The sequence below is a fragment of the Branchiostoma belcheri genome, unplaced genomic scaffold (assembly GCF_001625305.1).
Source record: "Branchiostoma belcheri isolate BF01 breed outbred unplaced genomic scaffold, Haploidv18h27 scaffold40, whole genome shotgun sequence".
In the NCBI taxonomy this organism is placed as follows: domain Eukaryota; kingdom Metazoa; phylum Chordata; class Leptocardii; order Amphioxiformes; family Branchiostomatidae; genus Branchiostoma; species Branchiostoma belcheri.
In genome coordinates this window covers 621,431-640,133 of record NW_017804021.1, presented here as the reverse complement: position 1 = coordinate 640,133, position 18,703 = coordinate 621,431, and the positions used below count along the sequence as shown (strand labels likewise).

Here is an 18,703-nt window from a genome sequence, read left to right as displayed (position 1 = left end):
AAATGTCAGAAAACCAAGTAAATAGACTGGTGTGACCAGAAGATTTCTGAAGGTTGAAGAAGTGGACATTTTGACATTCCTTTTTTTAATTCATAGGAGCCAGATGTTGCACAGCCAGGCAGAGAACTTGTTTAACTCTGATCATTCCATTTTGTGGCTATTGATATTGAAATTTGTGTTTTGTATGCTACCAACTGTGCCTATCAAAACATACTGTTAAGGGTTTTGAAACATAGGGGTTTCCCTGTATATGTCAACTTTGTATACACCATATTATGTGTGTGTGTGTTGTTCATATTACTATTACATCCAAAAGCTGCATATTTACAAATTATGAATAAACAAGACTGCAGAGACTTGTCACAGGCCTTTGTTACAACTTTGACCATGAAGGTCCATAACTTTATAATACCACAACGTCCATGATATAAACACCCTTTTAGTATCCTGTCAACTCTATAACAAATACATTGTAACAGAATGTCTGACAAATCCTTCCCATCCAATATCTTGAATCTTGTCCACCCCCTCTTTACATGTACCTTTGAAATTATTAAGAGCCATCAACAAATAACAACATATAATATATAAGTTATATAACTTCAGCTCCATAGTACAACATAAGTCACGTCTGATTAATGAACATAAAATGTTCTAAAATGTTGTCTTGTACACTTTTAGAGTTCTTCAACCTGCTTTGAAAGGTGGCCCAAAATTACAGTCAAACCTGTACAAGTGACCAACTCTACACAAGGACCACCTGGCCAATGTGACCACTTCTGGTGATCCCTTAGATAATTTTCCCGTTGACACAAGCATGAAGAATCCTGTCTATAGTGACCACCTGTCCACATTGACCAGATTTTCTTGGTCCCCTGAGTGGTCTTCTTTGACAGTTTTGTCCTGGAATTCTATTACATCAAAGAGGTGCTATCTATTTCATAAAACCTCTTTGATTACATGCAGAATTCATACAGCTCCAAGGGGAGTTTACATGTAGGTGGGATTTTACTAGTCGAAGAATACACATTGTAAGGAATTTGTTACATACACATTTGGCAAATCAGAAAGACAGCATTCTACACTCCACTTAGCACCACAAAGAGTCACAGAAACTAGTCCCACTGCATAGATATGCTACTACATCACAAAATATACCTTACGTTAGCCAGAATAACTTAGATATGCAATTGTGTACAATTCATACACAGCTTATTATGTACATTAGACTTGAGCCAGAGCAAAAGATGCATGACTTGGAGCTGAGCTGAGGTCTAAATTGTTTTCCAGCTTACATTTACTTAGAGTTCAACTACAGATAGAATCATTCAAAAGTAATTCAAAGCACGTAATACTGTCTCAGCTGAGCTGAAATGTATTAAGCTAGCCACTACCAGGCTTCAGACGCAGCTACAAATTGGCCAAATAACATACCAGGAAAGTTGATCCGCCAAAGTAGTACATTCAGGTGCAGCAAATGTACATGCGCTTCTTTAGCAGAGTAGCTGGCATGTTGTCTGTCTATTTGCCCAATTTCTACTCTTTCCAGCCACTTCCAAAGCCTGATGGGGCTACAGTATATTCAAGCATGGCTGAAATAATACAGCAAATTCTCTGTAGCACATTTGCTACCTTTAAAGTATCTGACAGTACAGTAAACAGCACCATTTAGAAACAGCCCATAGCATCACATGCACAATGGCATGCTTTTACCAGCAAGACATAAAGAGTGTTTACAATGCAACAATGTACTGAAGCATTTCTCTGTAATTTGAAAAGTTAATAATTGTATGGTCAAAATTTCATTTATTGTCTACCTCGCAGTACACCAACTTCTCAACTCTTACAATGAAAATTTCATGACAACTACTGGTCAAATTCAATGGAACACTGTTGACTCTAACAGAACTACTAGACTAAGTAAACGAGACAGTAATGCATCCAGCCCTGAGAGACATTCTTGGTCCGACCATACTCAGAATCAAATGTTCCAGTATCAGCTTTGTGAGGGAAGGTTCCTTCTTATAGCCTGGAATCCTGTCTTGTTAGCTTTAGTCCACTTCCAATGCTTGCTACCGTTGGAAGCAGACTAAAGCGAAGACTGGTTTCCGGCCTATTCTTAATCCACATTTAGACTTCAACCAGTTACAGGGTTTTCTTTAAAAAAGGAAAGTTTGGATGAAAATTTTACCTGAAATTGGGTGCTCTGTGAGGTCCATGTTATTTTTGGTGTCAGGCTTGGGCAATTTTGCCTGGAAGGCTGAAAACTTAACTCCAGTTTGGGATGTCCGAGAAAGAAAAAAACTAGATCATAGCTTCTGTGAGGTGAAGTCTCAATGCACAGTCAATGCTGCCTCAGAAACTGTTTTGTTGTATCCAGAACTGGTTCTGGATAGTCTATGCATATCCAGAACCGTGCCTGGGGCTATGGCTAAGATATGTTCTTGGATACATATAGACTATCCAGAACCGTGCCTGATCCTACCCGATTCAGGCATAGAACTAGATAGGCACACATCTGGATACAATAGTCCCAATCTAAATGAGGTTTATTGTTTTCACTAGTCTTTCCTTCCCACTTGGTTTGTCTGGCACTGTTGCTTTTATGCATGTGTGGTATATGGTGTTAGTTCAATACTACCATTATCAGTGTAGTCTTGTTAAATTCGGAAGGATTAATAAATGCCTTCGGTAAGAAAACCTGTAAAGTTGAGCGGTTACACTTTTATACATACCATTTACGATAGTGGTAGTTTCATGTAAGCACAGATACATGTAATGAGCCCTGAATTGATCTTAAGACTAAGTGACCACCTCTACATAAGGACCTCCTGGCCAATGTGACCACTTTTTGGTGGTCCCTTATTACTAATATTAGACCATATTTTTCGCATTGACACAAGCATTACGAATCCTGTCCACGTGACCAGATGTTCTCGGTCCCCTGAGTGGTCTTGGGCATTTTGACTGTAGGCCACTTTCAAATACATACATGATGTACATGTAGTTGGTCTTAATCACCACTCATACACTTTTACAAGATAAAACTCAGAATTCCCTATGATTCGATAGAATACAGTGATGTGTTGGGACATCAGTTACTACTTTCTCCCAAACCTTATCAGCTCCAGCAACTATAAGTTCTATCTGTCTGAAAACAATTATTGTCAAGACAATTTGCTTCAGACCTGCCACCAGTGGGCCCCCTGGTCTATAATGTAATTCTACCAGACAATATTACACCTCTCCTACCTTGAGTGTACACTACCACTACTTAGCCTCCTTCGCAGTCTTGTTGGGCGTGGGCGTAATTTTTTCTGTGAGCGACGCGAGTAATATGCCGCCGCGAGGGACGATTTGCTGCCGAGGGACTTTTGCCACGGAGAGAAGGTTTCCGCGCTCCAACAAGACTGCTTCCAATCGGCGACTAGAAAGGACCTCGGATTAAGCCAGCCTTTCATAGAGGCTATTAACATGTTCGTGCAGGTCCAATTCACATGTTCGCGCAGGTCCAATTCACATGTTCGCGCAAGGGTAATTCACAGATACGCATGGAGCGCTCGCCTTTTGTCAACGGTTGGTTCTATTAGCTGAATAAAATGCGTTCCAACAGAGAAAGGTTGAACATTGGTAATGTTACAACAAAGGCATTGCTGTGCAGTTTTTAAGCCTCCCATGCAAACAAACCAAGACAAACTTTGCAGTACTATTTTTGCTGGTGAAATGTGCCATTCTTTTTATTACACAACTTGCTGCGGAGCGGTGCGTTACCCTCCTATGACCAGTGAGATCAACCCGCCACCAAACAACATGGCGGCACTTTTTTTATCTGTGCACGTCCCCCCAGCAATATCGCTTAGCTTGCGGGTTCCTGTGGTAGTGATCTGTTTAAAGTTGTTTTTCGTAGCAGCAATGACTACGGGATTTTGTTGAGTGGATAGGGCTCGGTTTTCGGGAATGGTTGGCGTTCTACCGACGGGTTGATCGGCGACCGCTAGAAAGTTGCAAGTTTCGGCTCGTCGAGGAATGGGGCGTGAACACCTCCCTGCACTGGTGGCGTTTATTGCGGGAAGTTCACACATCCATGCCAATCGCTCCTAAGTGTTTTTTGATAGCCCTTTTTAGTCGCCGATTGGAAGCAGTCTTGTTGGAGCGCGGAAACCTTCTCTCCGTGGCAAAAGTCCCTCGGCAGCAAATCGTCCCTCGCGGCGGCATATTACTCGCGTCGCTCACAGAAAAAATTACGCCCACGCCCAACAAGACTGCGAAGGAGGCTAACCACTACTAGATCCTGTAACAAGGACTTCCTTGTCAGATGAAGTACAAGTATCGTACATCAGAATACAGAAGAGTCCTGTACACTTGCAGTGACTGTGACGAACGAACCCTAGCTTCGTTTTGCTTTCAACCCACATCATTTACAGTCAAACCTGTATAAGTGACTACCTCTACATAAGGACCACCTGGTCATTGATATACAGTCAAACCTGTACAAGTGAACACCTGTACACAAGGACCACCTGTCCAATGATATACAGTCAAACCTGTACGAGTGACCACCTCTACATAAGGACCATGGCCACTAAGTCTTGGTCAATGTAACCACTTTTTGACAGTTCCTTAGATGATATTTCCAAAAGAACTCTTGTCTATAGTGACCACTTGTCCACATAGATAATAGGTCCCTGAGTGCTCATCTTGGGCAGTTTTGACTGTAGATCCAACAGGTATCACTGCATGTAAGAGTATTTAAGCAAGGAGCTGGCTTTCATCCCTCACAGTCCTGGCATGTGTATTGGACCTTCATTTTCACTTCAAATCCCTTTTATACATAGGCACCCAATGTATATTCATACAACAACAATTACAACTACCAGACCTATCAGCCAGACCCACAGCAGCCCCCATATGAGATATTAGTGGTCTCTCCTGTGATTTCGGTGATGTTGGGGTCCACCTCTTGTGTGTTCCTTAACAGGTACTTGCGGGCGTTTTTGGTTAGCTCCCTGGCGAGGTCCATGAAGACCGTTTCTACGTTTTCCGCCTCCTTGGCTGACGCCTCCAGGAAGGCCATGTTGTTGGCCTGTGCGAACTGGAGACCTGTTTCTGGTGGAACTTCTCTTTGTGATGTCAGGTCGATCTTGTTTCCTGCAGAGGTAAAATTGTTACTTCAAGTTAGAACATCTTAAGAAACTGAATGAAGTTTGGGCTGGAACAGCATCTTTTCTACCAACTTGAAGTCAGAAACATCAATGATTTTGTTAGTTAGGCTTCTTGACTCAGAATCTGAAGGTTCTTTGAATCCCTAGCAGGCCCTGTTGTTGTGCCCTTGGGAAAGGCCAGTGATACAAAACAAGCAAACAATTGCAGTAAGTGCATTGTCGGATATGGGATTCCCAAATCTCTCATCAGAAATTCTGTACAGAAGTACAGAGGAGACCTTACCGACTAGCACAGTGATGACCTGCTGGTTAGCGTACTGTATACAGACATGTCCTTACCGACTAGCACAGTGATGACCTGCTGGTTAGCGTACTGTATACAGACATGTCCTTACCGACTAGCACAGTGATGACCTGCTAGTTAGCGTACTGTATACAGACATGTCCTTACCGACTAGCACAGTGATGACCTGCTGGTTAGCATACTGTATACAGACATGTCCTTACCGACTAGCACAGTGATGACCTGCTGGTTAGTATACTGTATACAGACATGTCCTTATCGACTAGCACAGTGATGACCTGCTGGTAGCGTACTGTATACAGACACGTCTTACCAACTAGCACAGTGATGACCTGCTGGTTAGCGTACTGTATACAGACATGTCCTTACCGACTAGCACAGTGATGACCTGCTGGTTAGCGTACTGCTCGATCTCCTTCAACCACTCAGGCAGGCAGTCGAAGGTCTCCCTGGACGTGACGTCGTACACCAGGATGAGGGCGTGGGCACTTCTGTAGTAACTCTGGGTGATGGAGCGGAACCTCTCCTGACCTGCCGTGTCCCAGATCTGCAGCTGTGAGGTACAGAGACATGCAACGTTTTCATCTCGTCTCATCTTCACTCATCTATCCTCTTAAAGTCCCTCCCACACTTGGTATATATGGCAGCGCCATCTCCAAAAACAGAGACATGAAACAATGCCCTAGCAGGACCACTGCCCAGCTTCTTTCCCATGGTGAAAAAGAAGAAGCTGAAGTGTTTTGGACACAAATTCGTAGCAAAAGAAAACCTGTCAAGTGAGTGATCTGTTTCAGTAGCTCTTGGGCCACACAGTTGTACAGCAGGGGGTTAGTCCACTGGTCATCATCATAGTCCTTTGCATCCTGGCAGGTGCATCTGTTCACTGTTTGTGGACTCGACTGTGAGCAACTAGACAGGCTCTGCTCCTGTAGGGTTTGTCACAAGTCTGACTGGTAGTGGTGTGTGTTTAACTCCCATACTCTTTCCCAAATGCTGAGTGCTAAGCAGGGGGTTAGTCCACTGGTCATCATCATAGTCCTTTGCATCCTGGCAGGTGCATCTGTTCACTGTTTGTGGACTCGACTGTGAGCAACTAGACAGGCTCTGCTCCTGTAGGGTTTGTCACAAGTCTGACTGGTAGTGGTGTGTGTTTAACTCCCATACTCTTTCCCAAATGCTGAGTGCTAAGCAGAGAAAGCAGCATGTACCATTTCTAAAGTCTTTGGTATGACTGGATATGACTTTAAACAAAATGTTCCGCTGAAGTTGTGTGCAGGTGCAGTATGTTCTGCCAATGTGCTAGATCTATGAAGCATGGCGGCTATCTTACCTTGACCTTGTCCCCATCCACATCCACTGTCTTGATCATGAAGTCTACACCAATGGTAGCTCCCTGTCCAGGGGGGAACAGGCCCTGTAGGGAAGGAACAAGGAAAATGGTATGACCCAAAAGTCCCAAATGCTGTACATGGTAAACTATATATTGGTGTCTAGTACATGCAGCAGTATAGTATGTAACTGTCTACATTGTTGCTGCTTCCAGCCCTGAAAAAATGTTTTCACAATGGTTTACTGTACACAGTGGGAACGCACCTATCTGGTTACAAAACAAGTACTCACCAACGGAGCATCTGTGAAAATTTAGTATAATCACAGATGACAAGCTCAGTACGATTGACACTATACATGTCTATGCTTATATGCATTTGAAGATGACATTATGCACAGATGTGCACTATTTTGTGTGAGCAAAAACTATGGGCAAATGAAAATTAATCCTTACCAGTGTGAGTACATTAAACCTTAGTCTGATCAGCTTGAACTTACTGTTCAAAATTGGTGTATTATGCCTATAGGCAGTTAATCGGTTATGCAAAACAAACAAACAAACTCACCTGTGTGAAACGTCTGACGAGGCAAGTCTTCCCAACCCCTGCGTTGCCTATCAACACTATCTTAAACAGGAACTTGTAGTCCTCCATGGCTGGCCAGCAATGCCTATCTGCTTAGAAACACTGCAAGCAAAACAGATCACAAATGTGAATTCATGCCTGACTAGTGATGTGTGCTTCCAAATGTTGTGTCAAGGATATTTCACTTGAAACAGTTGATGGGGGGTGATGGCCAACAGATCATTTTTTTTTAAATATCAGATAATAAGGTGACTGAGAAAGACTGCTAGTGATGGCAACTCCCTACAGTCTTCATACAATCCATTGTACCAGTGCTAAAAGTTACCACTGGGGAACTTTACTAGTTACTTGAATGAAAATGAAAAAAGAAAAATATCAGAAAGGTTAACAGTTCACCCCTCATGTATTTTCCAATGGTATAGTCCTTGATGAAAAATGAGGGAATATGTAATATGTTATCTAGTATGAGCTACAATTTGCATTAATTTAATGCCAACTATATATCTCCAGGTAGCAATTACGGCAGACAAAAGCCTTAACGACACATTTGAGAGTTTGTTGTACCCTAGTTTACTGTATCCGTGCCCATCATTCTAATAGTCTTATTAACCAGTATATAAGATGAAAAATTTTCAACATGGGCCAAAGAATTGAAACCAGGGCAGGGCTTGAAATACCACCTGCATATGCAGCTTAGTGTAAGTGAAAGTGACCTGTGCAGGTATTTCTGATGTCTACCTGCACCTAACCTGAACTGGTCTATATATACATGTAGGTGTATGTGGATTTTTGTTTGTAGCATTAACTGTTACCACCTATGAAGTATAAAAGAAATAATGGCAATGATTTATGAACAGTTTTTAGCATGAAGCTGTGATCCAACCTTCGTAAATTCTGAGTTGTGCAGATACAACTTGTCTGGCAAAGGTACACATAATTTTCAATGTTACCTGAACCAGCACAGGTATGCAAAAAAAATTATTTCGAGCCCTGGGGGTTATCTGTGTGTCAGCCATGTGTGGATGAAATGGGAAGACTTCAATGGACTGTAAGTTAATAGGGAGCACAATGACATATAATACTGTCGGTAGGGCACCAACATCAGATATGTCCACCATACACAACAAGGCAGAAAGTACAATATCACCAATACATCAGTAATACAGTCTTCTTGCCTCAGAGAGGAACAAAAACCTCAAGGGCCACATTCTAAGCATGGAACCATACATTCTGCTCAAATTGGGGGCAAGGAACAGGAAAGTGAAAAATAGCCATGGATGGTAGCCATTGAATATTTTCAACTTTACAATATCGTATGTAAGTCCTTTCTGAAGCTACAATATGAAACATAGCCTGGATGCCATACTGTTCCCAGGGCCACAAAGGACAGTTCTCAGTTTGGCTGGGTCTGTGATAAGATAGCTAAGGGGACAGGTTAGCCCTGGCCTGGGTACCATCCTGGTTAGTTTATGTCCACTCCTACAGTTGCTACCGACCAACATAAAACTAATCAGGATATATGCTACCCAGGCTAGGTTGGTCCTGGAGCCCATAAGCTTGCCTATATACCAGCCCTGGCAACAGCCTGACACCCAGGCTATATAAAATGAGGCCAGAAAAGAAAAGAAGGCATTGACTGGTGACTGGCTCAATTTACAAGACTTAGTGACGAATAAGGGGCACAGTGGGCAGTAGAACAGGTGGAAGGAGGCAAAGACAAGCCTAGAGAATGGTATTTGTCAACCTTTTAAACCTTATTGACTGTCAGTATACGTAAGAACCTACTTGCTGTCAGTAGAGAATCCATGGGAATATGAAATATGGTCAGTGACCAAATAAAAGCAAGCAAGGACTGTCACGTTAAATAAACTGGACCTCCTTAATTATGCTATAATTCTACATCACCTTTCATATATTATTTTAGTATTTACAACATGTTGATCTTTACTATCTGCATTAGATGATATTGTCATCTGCAGACTCAATTTAAACAAGTGCTTTTGAAAAAGCTGTCGTTTGCCGGTGTAGTCTGTAGGAAAGTTTGTTTTGTGTACGACTCTTCTGTTTTTTGAGGAGAGCAACTTGTGCTGGACACTGTAAAGATTAATATAATGTTCCCTAGCGAGGAAGGGCGTTACTGCAAGCAACTGTGATTTTGGCTGATTAGTATGATATATACACAAAGGAGTAATGTGTGTTTTCCTTGGTTTGTGAGTTGCTGACGCTAAATTTCTAGGTATTATAAGCAATTGAAAATGTACATCGCAGTGATACAGTGAAAAGGTAATTCTAGTGTATCATACTTTAGCAAGACGTATTGGAAGTAGACTCACACATTTGGGTTGTACAACAATTTTCTTTATTCTTGTCTTTTGCAAAAAATATGTTTTTTTTATGAAGTGATGATAAAGTCTTTGATTGAAATCTAGCTATGCTATACTACATACACATGTACATTGGGATTGTCACTATTGGCATGTAGATAGTTTAGGAAAAGATAACCAGAATTGATGCTCATTAGGAGCTAGTTCACGTCATTTTTAAGTGAGGAAATTAGATTCTTAATTATCAAATCTGAAATACAAAGATTTCTTATGTAATGTCAGGAGCAATTGATTTCAATTGTGCATGTTTTTTTATATTGGCAGCTTGTCAATGGCCATACTACATGTAATATATTACCCATGGCGAGAATGTTAATCCCCAAGAATGCAATATCAGGCAACACTTGCCCATATAATGGAAAGAACAGTAATAACAACTAGTTTTTTTTATGTTAAAATAATAAGTAGTAACGTTAACAACTAGTTTTTGAATGTTAAAAAGCAAAACAGCAGATGTTAAAAAGAAAGTAAAAAAAAGACATATGTCGAGACTTGAATAATAAGTTTTTGAGTGTTAAAAGCAAAACAGCGTCTGTTAAAAAGAAAATTAAAAAAAAAGTTCCGCAGCGGGGATCGAACTCACTGCGTGTAGACACCGCCATTGCCAGTACAGCCTCCTTACCAATTGAGCCATTAGAGAAACCATGAAAGCTAGGCTTTAAAAGGAGTATTTATAAAACGAGTTGACATTCCTGAGGAAGAACAATTAACGTGAAATTATTGAAATGTTTAATTTTGTCAAACATAGAGCTGTGGTGACATTTTATCTTATAGTAGCCCAATTTTTAGCGCTTCATGTACATACGGGACCCCAAGCGCAGACAGCGCAGACACAATGACCCGACTCGGACAACAGAAAGATGACGTAATTAGGACCAACGAACGTACGTACGTACCTACCTAGGAGCATGTAGGAAAGCGAACACAATTTCGTTTGCCCGCCGTAGGGCGGGCAAACGAAAAAAAGAAAAGATATTCTGAAATGGTATGACTTACAACAGTCTAATGTGATCTGCAAATGCCATTTACAACGGGCACTCCAGTTAATGGATCATCTGATCTGTTTTAACCAGACCATGTAATTGTTATACAGTAACATTGCAATGTAACCCCTGTTATGTAGTAGTCATGGCCCTTATGCCAATGTTACAGTAATGATATGGATACCCCAGAGTCTAGAGAGGGCCATATGGAGGTCACAGTGAAATTGGGTTTTTCTGTCAACACCTTCACTGAAGTATAGATCATGTTACATACATCTACAAATCTATTTTAGGCAACTTCCAGCCTTACTCGGAATTAATTTCTAGTTGCAGTATTCTTAAATTGTTTTCAGTTGCAGTTTCTAGTTGTGTCTAGTGCAGTATCAAGTCGATTCTTGATGTTTCTTTTCCTGCAATATCCAAGTTTCTAAAAATTTCAGTGTTTTAGCCTTTGCACTAAAGCATATTACATTAGACAGCATGCAAAGCTGATCAACTTGTCTTCAATGAAAATTATAGGTACGATGTTATCCTAACTTTAATATATATATATATATAGTAAGGACATCATAAAGAGATATTTTGAAACTTTTTAGCCAGCTGAGCATCATGGAAAAAATCATGCTCACATGTATAAAACATAAGCACATGAGAAGATACACAACTAGGACATGTTTGTTTCATTTTCTTTCAGTTAAAAAAAAAGTTTATTGATCAACCATTTTATTTTAACTATTAAAGCAAGGAGGTTTAAACCCTCCTTGATTGATATGCACACAAAAAAACAGGTGTAAACAAATTGGACAGGTTTAGTAATTTGGAGCTTTGAACTAAATTGAAGGGTACAATTTACCTTTTTGTTTTCAGTCTATGAAGTAATTACTAATATCTTGTGGGTACAATTTGTCTTTTGTTCATAGTGTCAACTAACAACTTCCAAATGCCATACATTTCTGGCTAATTTCAAGGTCCAAATGGTTCCTAATCTACTCTTTTACGAGTGATAGTGAGAACAGATGGTTGGCTCATCCCTGTGTCTGCCTGACAACAGATGGTTCATGCCTGGTTTGAACTGGAGCATGCAGGGACATCCATAATCTTCTGACTTCAAACACAAGGCAAAGGATCTCCTGTTGAGACTTCTGAATACCAAAGCTAGCCTCTATCAGGCTTCACAGGCAGCACAAGAGTAGAAATTATGACCAAATATTAATAGAGTGATAACATGCCAGGGAAGTTGGTTCGCTACAGGAGCAAAGTCAATGACTAGTCTACTCTTTCCAGCCACCTCTGAAGCCTGGAAGAGGTTATACCAAAGCACCATGCAAGAATGTTGAATGATGAATATGGGAACGGCACTGTCAGTTTGGAGACCTCAGTTTGAATTATTGAAGTCATTGTTCAATGAAATAATCTTGGCATGACTTCAAGGACAATCCATGGGTCTATGGAAAAAGGAAGATGATCTCCATCCACTTTTAGCTCACTGAAGCTATTTTTCCACTAAGGACATCAAATATCATTATCTGTTTTTTTTTTATTAAAAATATTTAAATCTTCTATCTGCATCATAATATCATATTTATGTATCCCATTGACAGTATGCGTATTAAGGGTAAGGATGGACATGATCTGTATCTAAGGGGTGATTTGATTTCAGAAATACAAAAGCATCAAAATCACTAGTTAGATGAAAAATGACTCATTGTTTTTGTGAAAAGAACAAATAATTAGTATCAGCAGTACTAGAAGGCAAATTATCTGGTTTCACCATTTTGAAACAAATTTTGAAGCCAAGACACAACGTTACAAGATTCATAATTATACAAAACAACACAAAGACGACAAGCTGGCAATACTCACCTGGTAGACACCTGTAGCAATGGAGCAGGCTAATACGAAAGGGTACGACAATATTCACTGTTTTGTTGTAATATATAATTTGCTGCACTGTGCTTTCATCAGCTGACAGATCCCTTACAACAGAACGATCGTTTCACCTGCAAGTCGACACGTCTCTTTTATAAGCCTGCAACCTGTCATAATTCCCTTGACTAACTTTCCAAATTTTCGTGCATTAGTCTCCTACGAAATGACTCACACTGCCACGAGTGAAAATCCAACACGAAACACAAACAAAACCGGTCTGGTTTCCAGAACTCTTGCTACGTTGCAGAATGACTTCTCTGTTTTTGTGGGAAGAAACCGGAAACGGAAATATGATTCATCAGTGTGGCCTTCCATGCTACGTCACCGATGACGCTTCAATCACATGAGTTTAAACCGACCTTAGACTTGTTCTGATTGGTTAAAATTTTCCCGCGACGCCAAAATAATGGCTTGTTCGCCAATCAGTGCAAAGAAAAGAATTTGAGAAGCCACCCTGTTCGACGTGCGCGTAGACCGGTTTCAAGACGCCATCTTGAGTAGGCCAGAGGGGGAAGTGTCGCACACATTTTCCCCTCTTTTCCCCTCAAAAGCCGGTCGAAATCGTTCGATCTTTGTCAGATTAGTTAGATTATAGTGTACAGCACCCGAAGATGGCGGACGCAGTGGTTGAAGAGTACGAGTCGTCCCTGGCCGACCTGACTTTCAACAGCAAGCCGCACATCAACATGCTGACGATGCTGGCCGAGGAAAACGTGAAATATGCGCCGCACATTGTCAGGCTTATAGAGGCACAGTTGAACAAGGTTTTACCCTAGTTTATTACAGTAGTGAATTAATCACAGCGTTAATAGATGTTTGTATATTATTTTGCGGGCGAATATGTGCGTTTTGTGTGCTAATTTCCCGACGATAGACGCGACTTGTGAGAAGGTCAGGGACCGTGCTGTGGTGCGTGCCTTTGTGCTTCTGCACGCTTTCAGTACATCTACACAAGGCCATCGCACTTTAGTTTTTCACGTCCTGTGACACAGTTTCTGACGTCTTTTCATAGTTATCCTTTCTTAGCTTAACAAGAACAAAATCTGTGAAAATATAGTGTTGATTTTACTCGTGCGAAACTAACAGATGGCGTTGTGTGGATGACCCACATAAGAGCCACCCAGCCCAGACACTTCTCAGAAAGGCCTCATGATAAGAAGTAATCGGTTGTGTGTGTTTAAGACTCGGCGATTTAAGTTGAACAATTTGTGCGCTCCACCAACAATAAAGGAATATCTTGTACTTGTGTGGCTGCAATATATAACTTAAGGTGACACCCAGTGACTGAAGTTCATACCAGTAAAGCTTACCCATATGCTGCATGATAAATTATTTGTGTATGATAAATTATGATCCATATATGCTGACTGATGCCCGCAAATTATGTTGTTCCCCACGATACAGCATACTGGTGAAAAGTCAAAATCAGTGCATTTTTTTACTGGTAAAGTAAAATGGTAAAGTAAAATATGGGTCACAGGTTCCATAAATTATATTTATATAATTTTGAAAGGTACTAATTAGTATGTGCTGTAAAAATATAAGGTACTGAATATGCAAGGTCTCCATAACAAAAGCGTCATATAGATGCATTTACAGATAATCTTGAATAGGTCAAGGTCATATATATAAAACTATGTATAATTCCGTCATTTTGTGACTTAAGTTAATGAAATGATCTGATACTTGTACTGTCGGGTATGCAAGGAGTCTTCACCTATTGTTCATACTGGTAAATGAGGAAGCTGAACCTTTTTTTATCAGGCAATCATGACATTGTAAATGAGCTGTTCACGCAGATGGAAGTTCACATGGTATTCTGAACAAAGAGATAAACTATGCGCGAAACTACTAGTACTGACTAAGAGTAAGATGCAGTTCATCATGCAGTGCAGAGAAGCATTCCAAAGCAGAGGAAGGGTATGCTGATCGAGGTCCAGGCAAAAGATGGTGTCAACAGCGGTTTTGTGTACATCTCGCCGGATTAATTTTTGTGAACCCAAGTTGCAAAAAAAGAAATCTTACGGTTTTTGTTCATGCTTACGCAAACTTAACTATATTGTGTGCTCGGATCATGTCTAATTCGAAACTGAGCTGTGTGTGAAAGTCTTGATATTTTGTGTTGTGCATTTTAGTGTGTTGTTCTTGTTGAATGGTCAGTATGAAAGACTGAAGTATGGTTGAAGGAAAAGAAAAAATACTGGATGGATGGCATTGTGATGTTTGCAGTTACTCATGCATAGCCAAGGACACCTACTCAGGGTTTTGGGCAGTAAAATACACCCAGCCATGGTGGTAAGTTAACACCTGTACAAGCACATTGTAACAATGGCTACAGGCACGAAAATATAAAGTGCTGATGTTAGCACATTGAAACCATGGGAAAGAAACCATTAATGTTGGACTTGATACTGCTAATTTCACTTACAAGCAGACAACTAAGTCAGGAAATAGAATCTGGAACATGTGGAGTGCACAAAGCGTAGGTAGTCCTTTAGCTTTTTGGCAAACAGCCTCCAGGCATTGTAAAGATATTGTCTGTCTCTCAGCGTATGAAGGCCAGATTTGGAGTATCACTTGACTGCCATGAAATCAATATTTAAGTAGTATGTTGTCAGATTTGCTCACCTAGCTCCTAGACTAACCACTTATGTAGCGTCCTTTTTAGAATTACTGCAGTCTCCAACATTCAAAGCTATAATTTGACACATAATCATTTTGCAAACTGTATACAAACATACTCTTGTACGTATGCTATTTGGCATTTAAAAATGGTGTTGGTAACAGGTCAAACGCTATTTCTACACCTTATTTTTTTTCATGTTTTCATCTACAGTATATGGTATATGTCATCAAAATAGCACATGTTGGTTCTAACAAAAGATTGCATGCAACACGCACCAACCACATTACATTGGTACATAGAAAACTAAAGCTCTCTCTTGACTCGTGTGATCCATGCTACTGACACTGAGAACATTCCACCTTCGAACAACAAAGGTCCTCAACTCTAATAGTAAGAGAACCACACCCTCGCGCTCCCTTGTGATGACTCTCTACTTTGAACTTCAAGCAACAGTGTTTGGAGGTCAATGTAGTTGGATTGCTAGGGTCTACTTGATCACCCGACAATGTTTCCAAAAGCCTAATAAGATTTTTTAACGCTCTTCTAGTATTCTACTCTACAGGTATTCCATTGCACCAAATACTGTGCTTACTAGACAATATACTGAACATGTATGTTGGAATACAAAAGTTAACGTGTAATGTTGAGCTATGCTAAATGGCAAGGAAAATTAAATACAGTGACCAAAGCAAACATGAAATAATTGAATTGAGCTATAAGCTTTTGTGCTCATTTCAAGTTGTTAGACGTGTAGTACTTTTCATATACCATTTAACATGCCTGTGATCTTACCGTTTTTCTGAATGTAGGCCACATCATCGGAGAAGCTGCCAGTAATGTACCTGATGGATTCCATTGTTAAGAACGTTGGAGGAGACTACTGTACCCTCTTCTCGCAGAATATCGTTTCAACATTTTGTAATATCTTTGAGCAGGTCAGGATGTGTACTCGTACTTTTGAAATGGACACTCATAACTATACATAGATTCACTGGTTGTACTTTCTTGTGATCCTGTAGATGTTTTCTTAGTTTGTTTCCCTGATTGATTTGGGTTGTAACTTGTCAAACATGAATTTAAAACTCATGCTTACATATGTTTGAATTATGACACGAAAAAAGGCACAGCTATTGGTCTTCAAGAGAATGTACCAAAATTGAATGTAATGTTCTGTACTGTCTTGACTCGAGAATAACGTTGATGAAGAGATAATCTTAAGATGCTATACACTAAGTTATGTGGAATTGTACTGTTAATACATTGCATGGACAAGAGATCAGATGATGACAGTGTTAAACCTGCCAGCTCTGGAGAACGGTTACAACAAGCAAGCTGTGGAAGATACCTGGATGAAGATCTAGGAGCTGCTCTATTCTGCTGTATTTCTTCTAATAAAGGACACACTTTTTTGACAATTCAGCTCAAATCGGCACTTCGGGTCAAAGGCAGAGTCCAAGTGGTCACTTTATTCAGGTTTTTCCCATGAGAAAAATTGGGACACGGGACAGCACACTTTATTTGGAGTGTGTCCTTTATTAGGAGAAATACAGTATTCACTGAATAAGCATTAAAAAACATAGGTTGGATGCAGTGATTGCCAGGCATTCAGATACCAAGATGACTAGCAAAAGATCGTTGCATTTTATTGTAATAGAAGATAGCACTGGTTGAGATACCACCAATATAACTCAGTTCATGATGCTGTTTTTATGTTATGGCCAGTGACACACTGTCATCTTTGTTATTAGTTCAAAGCCTGAAACTTAGTTTCTCTCCTGTTTTAGGTTGATGAGAAAACACGAATGTCCTTGTATAAGTTGCGCTCAACTTGGGACACTATCTTCACCGCAAAGAAGTTGTATGCATTAGACAGTCGGGTTCAGGGTATTGACCCTGCCTGGCCTGTAAAGCCTTTGCCAGCAGAGCTGCAAGTTTCCACCAGTATACATGTCAACCCAAAATTTCTCAAGAAGGTATGTTAGAGACGTTATCAGGTTCTTGTGATTTTGACTTGTATTTTGAGTTTCTGTTGCTGCATTTGTACTATCAAACATAATAGACAAATGCAACTTTCTACATTGTAAGGTGTTGAGTGTATATATGTCACCAGAGTGTCAGTTGATGCTTCCGAGAGACGAACATGAAAAAAAGAGAGTGCCCAAATCTTGTGGTTTGGGCCCTTTCCCTCCATTTTATTGAACCACCCCATGTTTTAGATGTCATATTCTCATCATAACTTTTATTTAAAAACTAAAAAGCTGATCTTATGAAATGCACCTCTTGAATCTTTGTAACTGGAGTACTGTATCCTGAAATGGGTTGATATAACCCTTGATAGGAACTCAACATGTTCTTAGGTCACTACACTCCCTTAAAAGCCACACCATGTCTCTTCACTTGCTCTACCACAACATTTAGGTAGCCTCCTTAGCAGGCTCTAGGAATCAGGCTTTTTGATAGGACATCAAGGGAAAACAAAATACAGCACCAAAAAAGCCTGACTTGTAGAGTCTGCAAAGAAGGCTACATTCCCATATCACCTTCCTAAAGATGACGTGCACTGCAAGAGCTTGGAAATTCACTTATATTACCCCCTGCCCCATTTACACACTTTCCCATCATAATACAGATATACAGTAATTCATTCATTCCAGGGTGCTTCTATGGAGGAACCCCTCCCTTGAATGACTCCAATCTATTCTTAGTCTAGCTCACCCTCTGCAAAATCTGACACTTCCACTGAAGACCTGCCTACTCATAACGACAAGTCTGCACATCCACAAAACACACTGCCCACTCACAAGTCTCTCCACAAAAGCTAGCTCTCAGTAGAAAGGCTACTCACTCACTACATGATTTCCACTTGAGAAAACGTGTTTGGAAAAAGTTCAATCTCTTATTCAAATTATCTCAAGATGGTGATTGAGAGGATTATTCTGTAAGAGTGAGCTGTGTTGAAAGAACATAGTTGAATTCCTATCAAGGCCTAGTGGTCATCTTTGAAGTTCAGTTGTAGAGTGTACATCTTTTTATCCATCAAAAGTGTCACTTCGAGAAAGTTGAAGCAAAACATATCTGACTTGACGGAAGAAGTGCTGCCATATGATCTATAGGGATTATTAGGAGTTGTATGCAATGCCTATATTACAAGGGCTAGGTCTAGAGGTGTTGTCCCTCTCCCACTACAGCAAGAGTCGGACACAGCCGCCATGCAGCAGCAGCTCCAGGAACAGCAAGAACAGCTGCTGCGCTCACAGCTGATCGCCAAGCAGCAGGAACTACTGAAGATGCAGCAGGCTAGGCTGGAGATGGAGCTACTGCAGACCAGGGCCAAACTAGAGGAGCAAACCAAGACCCTACGTCCTCAGGTCTGGGTATTAAACTCCTTTTTTTTTCTAAAAG

At 40.5% G+C, this 18,703-nt stretch overlaps 2 protein-coding genes across 3 annotated transcripts in view; one reads left to right on the top strand and one right to left on the bottom strand.

Annotated features, from left to right (window-relative positions):
• Positions 1–369: 369 nt before the first annotated feature.
• Positions 370–12,969, bottom strand: LOC109477600 (ras-related protein Rab-30-like). Of its 2 annotated transcripts, none has more exons than XM_019778942.1 (6): positions 12,610–12,969; positions 7,362–7,481; positions 6,797–6,880; positions 5,836–6,019; positions 4,283–5,148; positions 370–3,270 (listed from the first exon to the last, which is right to left on the bottom strand). In XM_019778942.1, exons 2-5 carry the CDS (start codon positions 7,446–7,448, stop codon positions 4,883–4,885), a joined length of 621 nt encoding a protein of 206 aa, XP_019634501.1. In that variant the 5' UTR covers positions 7,449–7,481; positions 12,610–12,969; the 3' UTR covers positions 370–3,270; positions 4,283–4,882. The 2 variants fall into 2 exon arrangements, with proteins under 2 accessions (XP_019634501.1, XP_019634502.1); XM_019778943.1 differs by having other exon boundaries at positions 12,848–12,966.
• A 168-nt stretch (positions 12,970–13,137) lies between these two features.
• The window catches only part of LOC109477474 (trichohyalin-like), a 16,593-nt gene continuing 11,027 nt past the window's right edge, over positions 13,138–18,703 (top strand). The window contains exons 1-4 of the mRNA XM_019778757.1: positions 13,138–13,439; positions 16,111–16,236; positions 17,086–17,274; positions 18,490–18,675. Of these exons, the coding sequence (XP_019634316.1) occupies positions 13,287–13,439; positions 16,111–16,236; positions 17,086–17,274; positions 18,490–18,675 (654 nt within the window). The 5' untranslated portion in view covers positions 13,138–13,286. The remainder of the gene's footprint in view (positions 13,440–16,110; positions 16,237–17,085; positions 17,275–18,489; positions 18,676–18,703) is intronic.

Bases quoted from the DNA above. Each gene is read 5' to 3' on its own strand.
- LOC109477600 (XM_019778942.1), bottom strand. From the start codon at position 7,448: ATGGAGGACTACAAGTTCCTGTTTAAGATAGTGTTGATAGGCAACGCA. The intron at 6,881-7,361 runs GTGAGTTTGTTT...CCTTCCCTACAG, and splicing joins TCGTCAGACGTTTCACACAG to GGCCTGTTCCCCCCTGGACA. The intron at 6,020-6,796 runs GTAAGATAGCCG...TGTACCTCACAG, and splicing joins TGGATGGGGACAAGGTCAAG to CTGCAGATCTGGGACACGGC.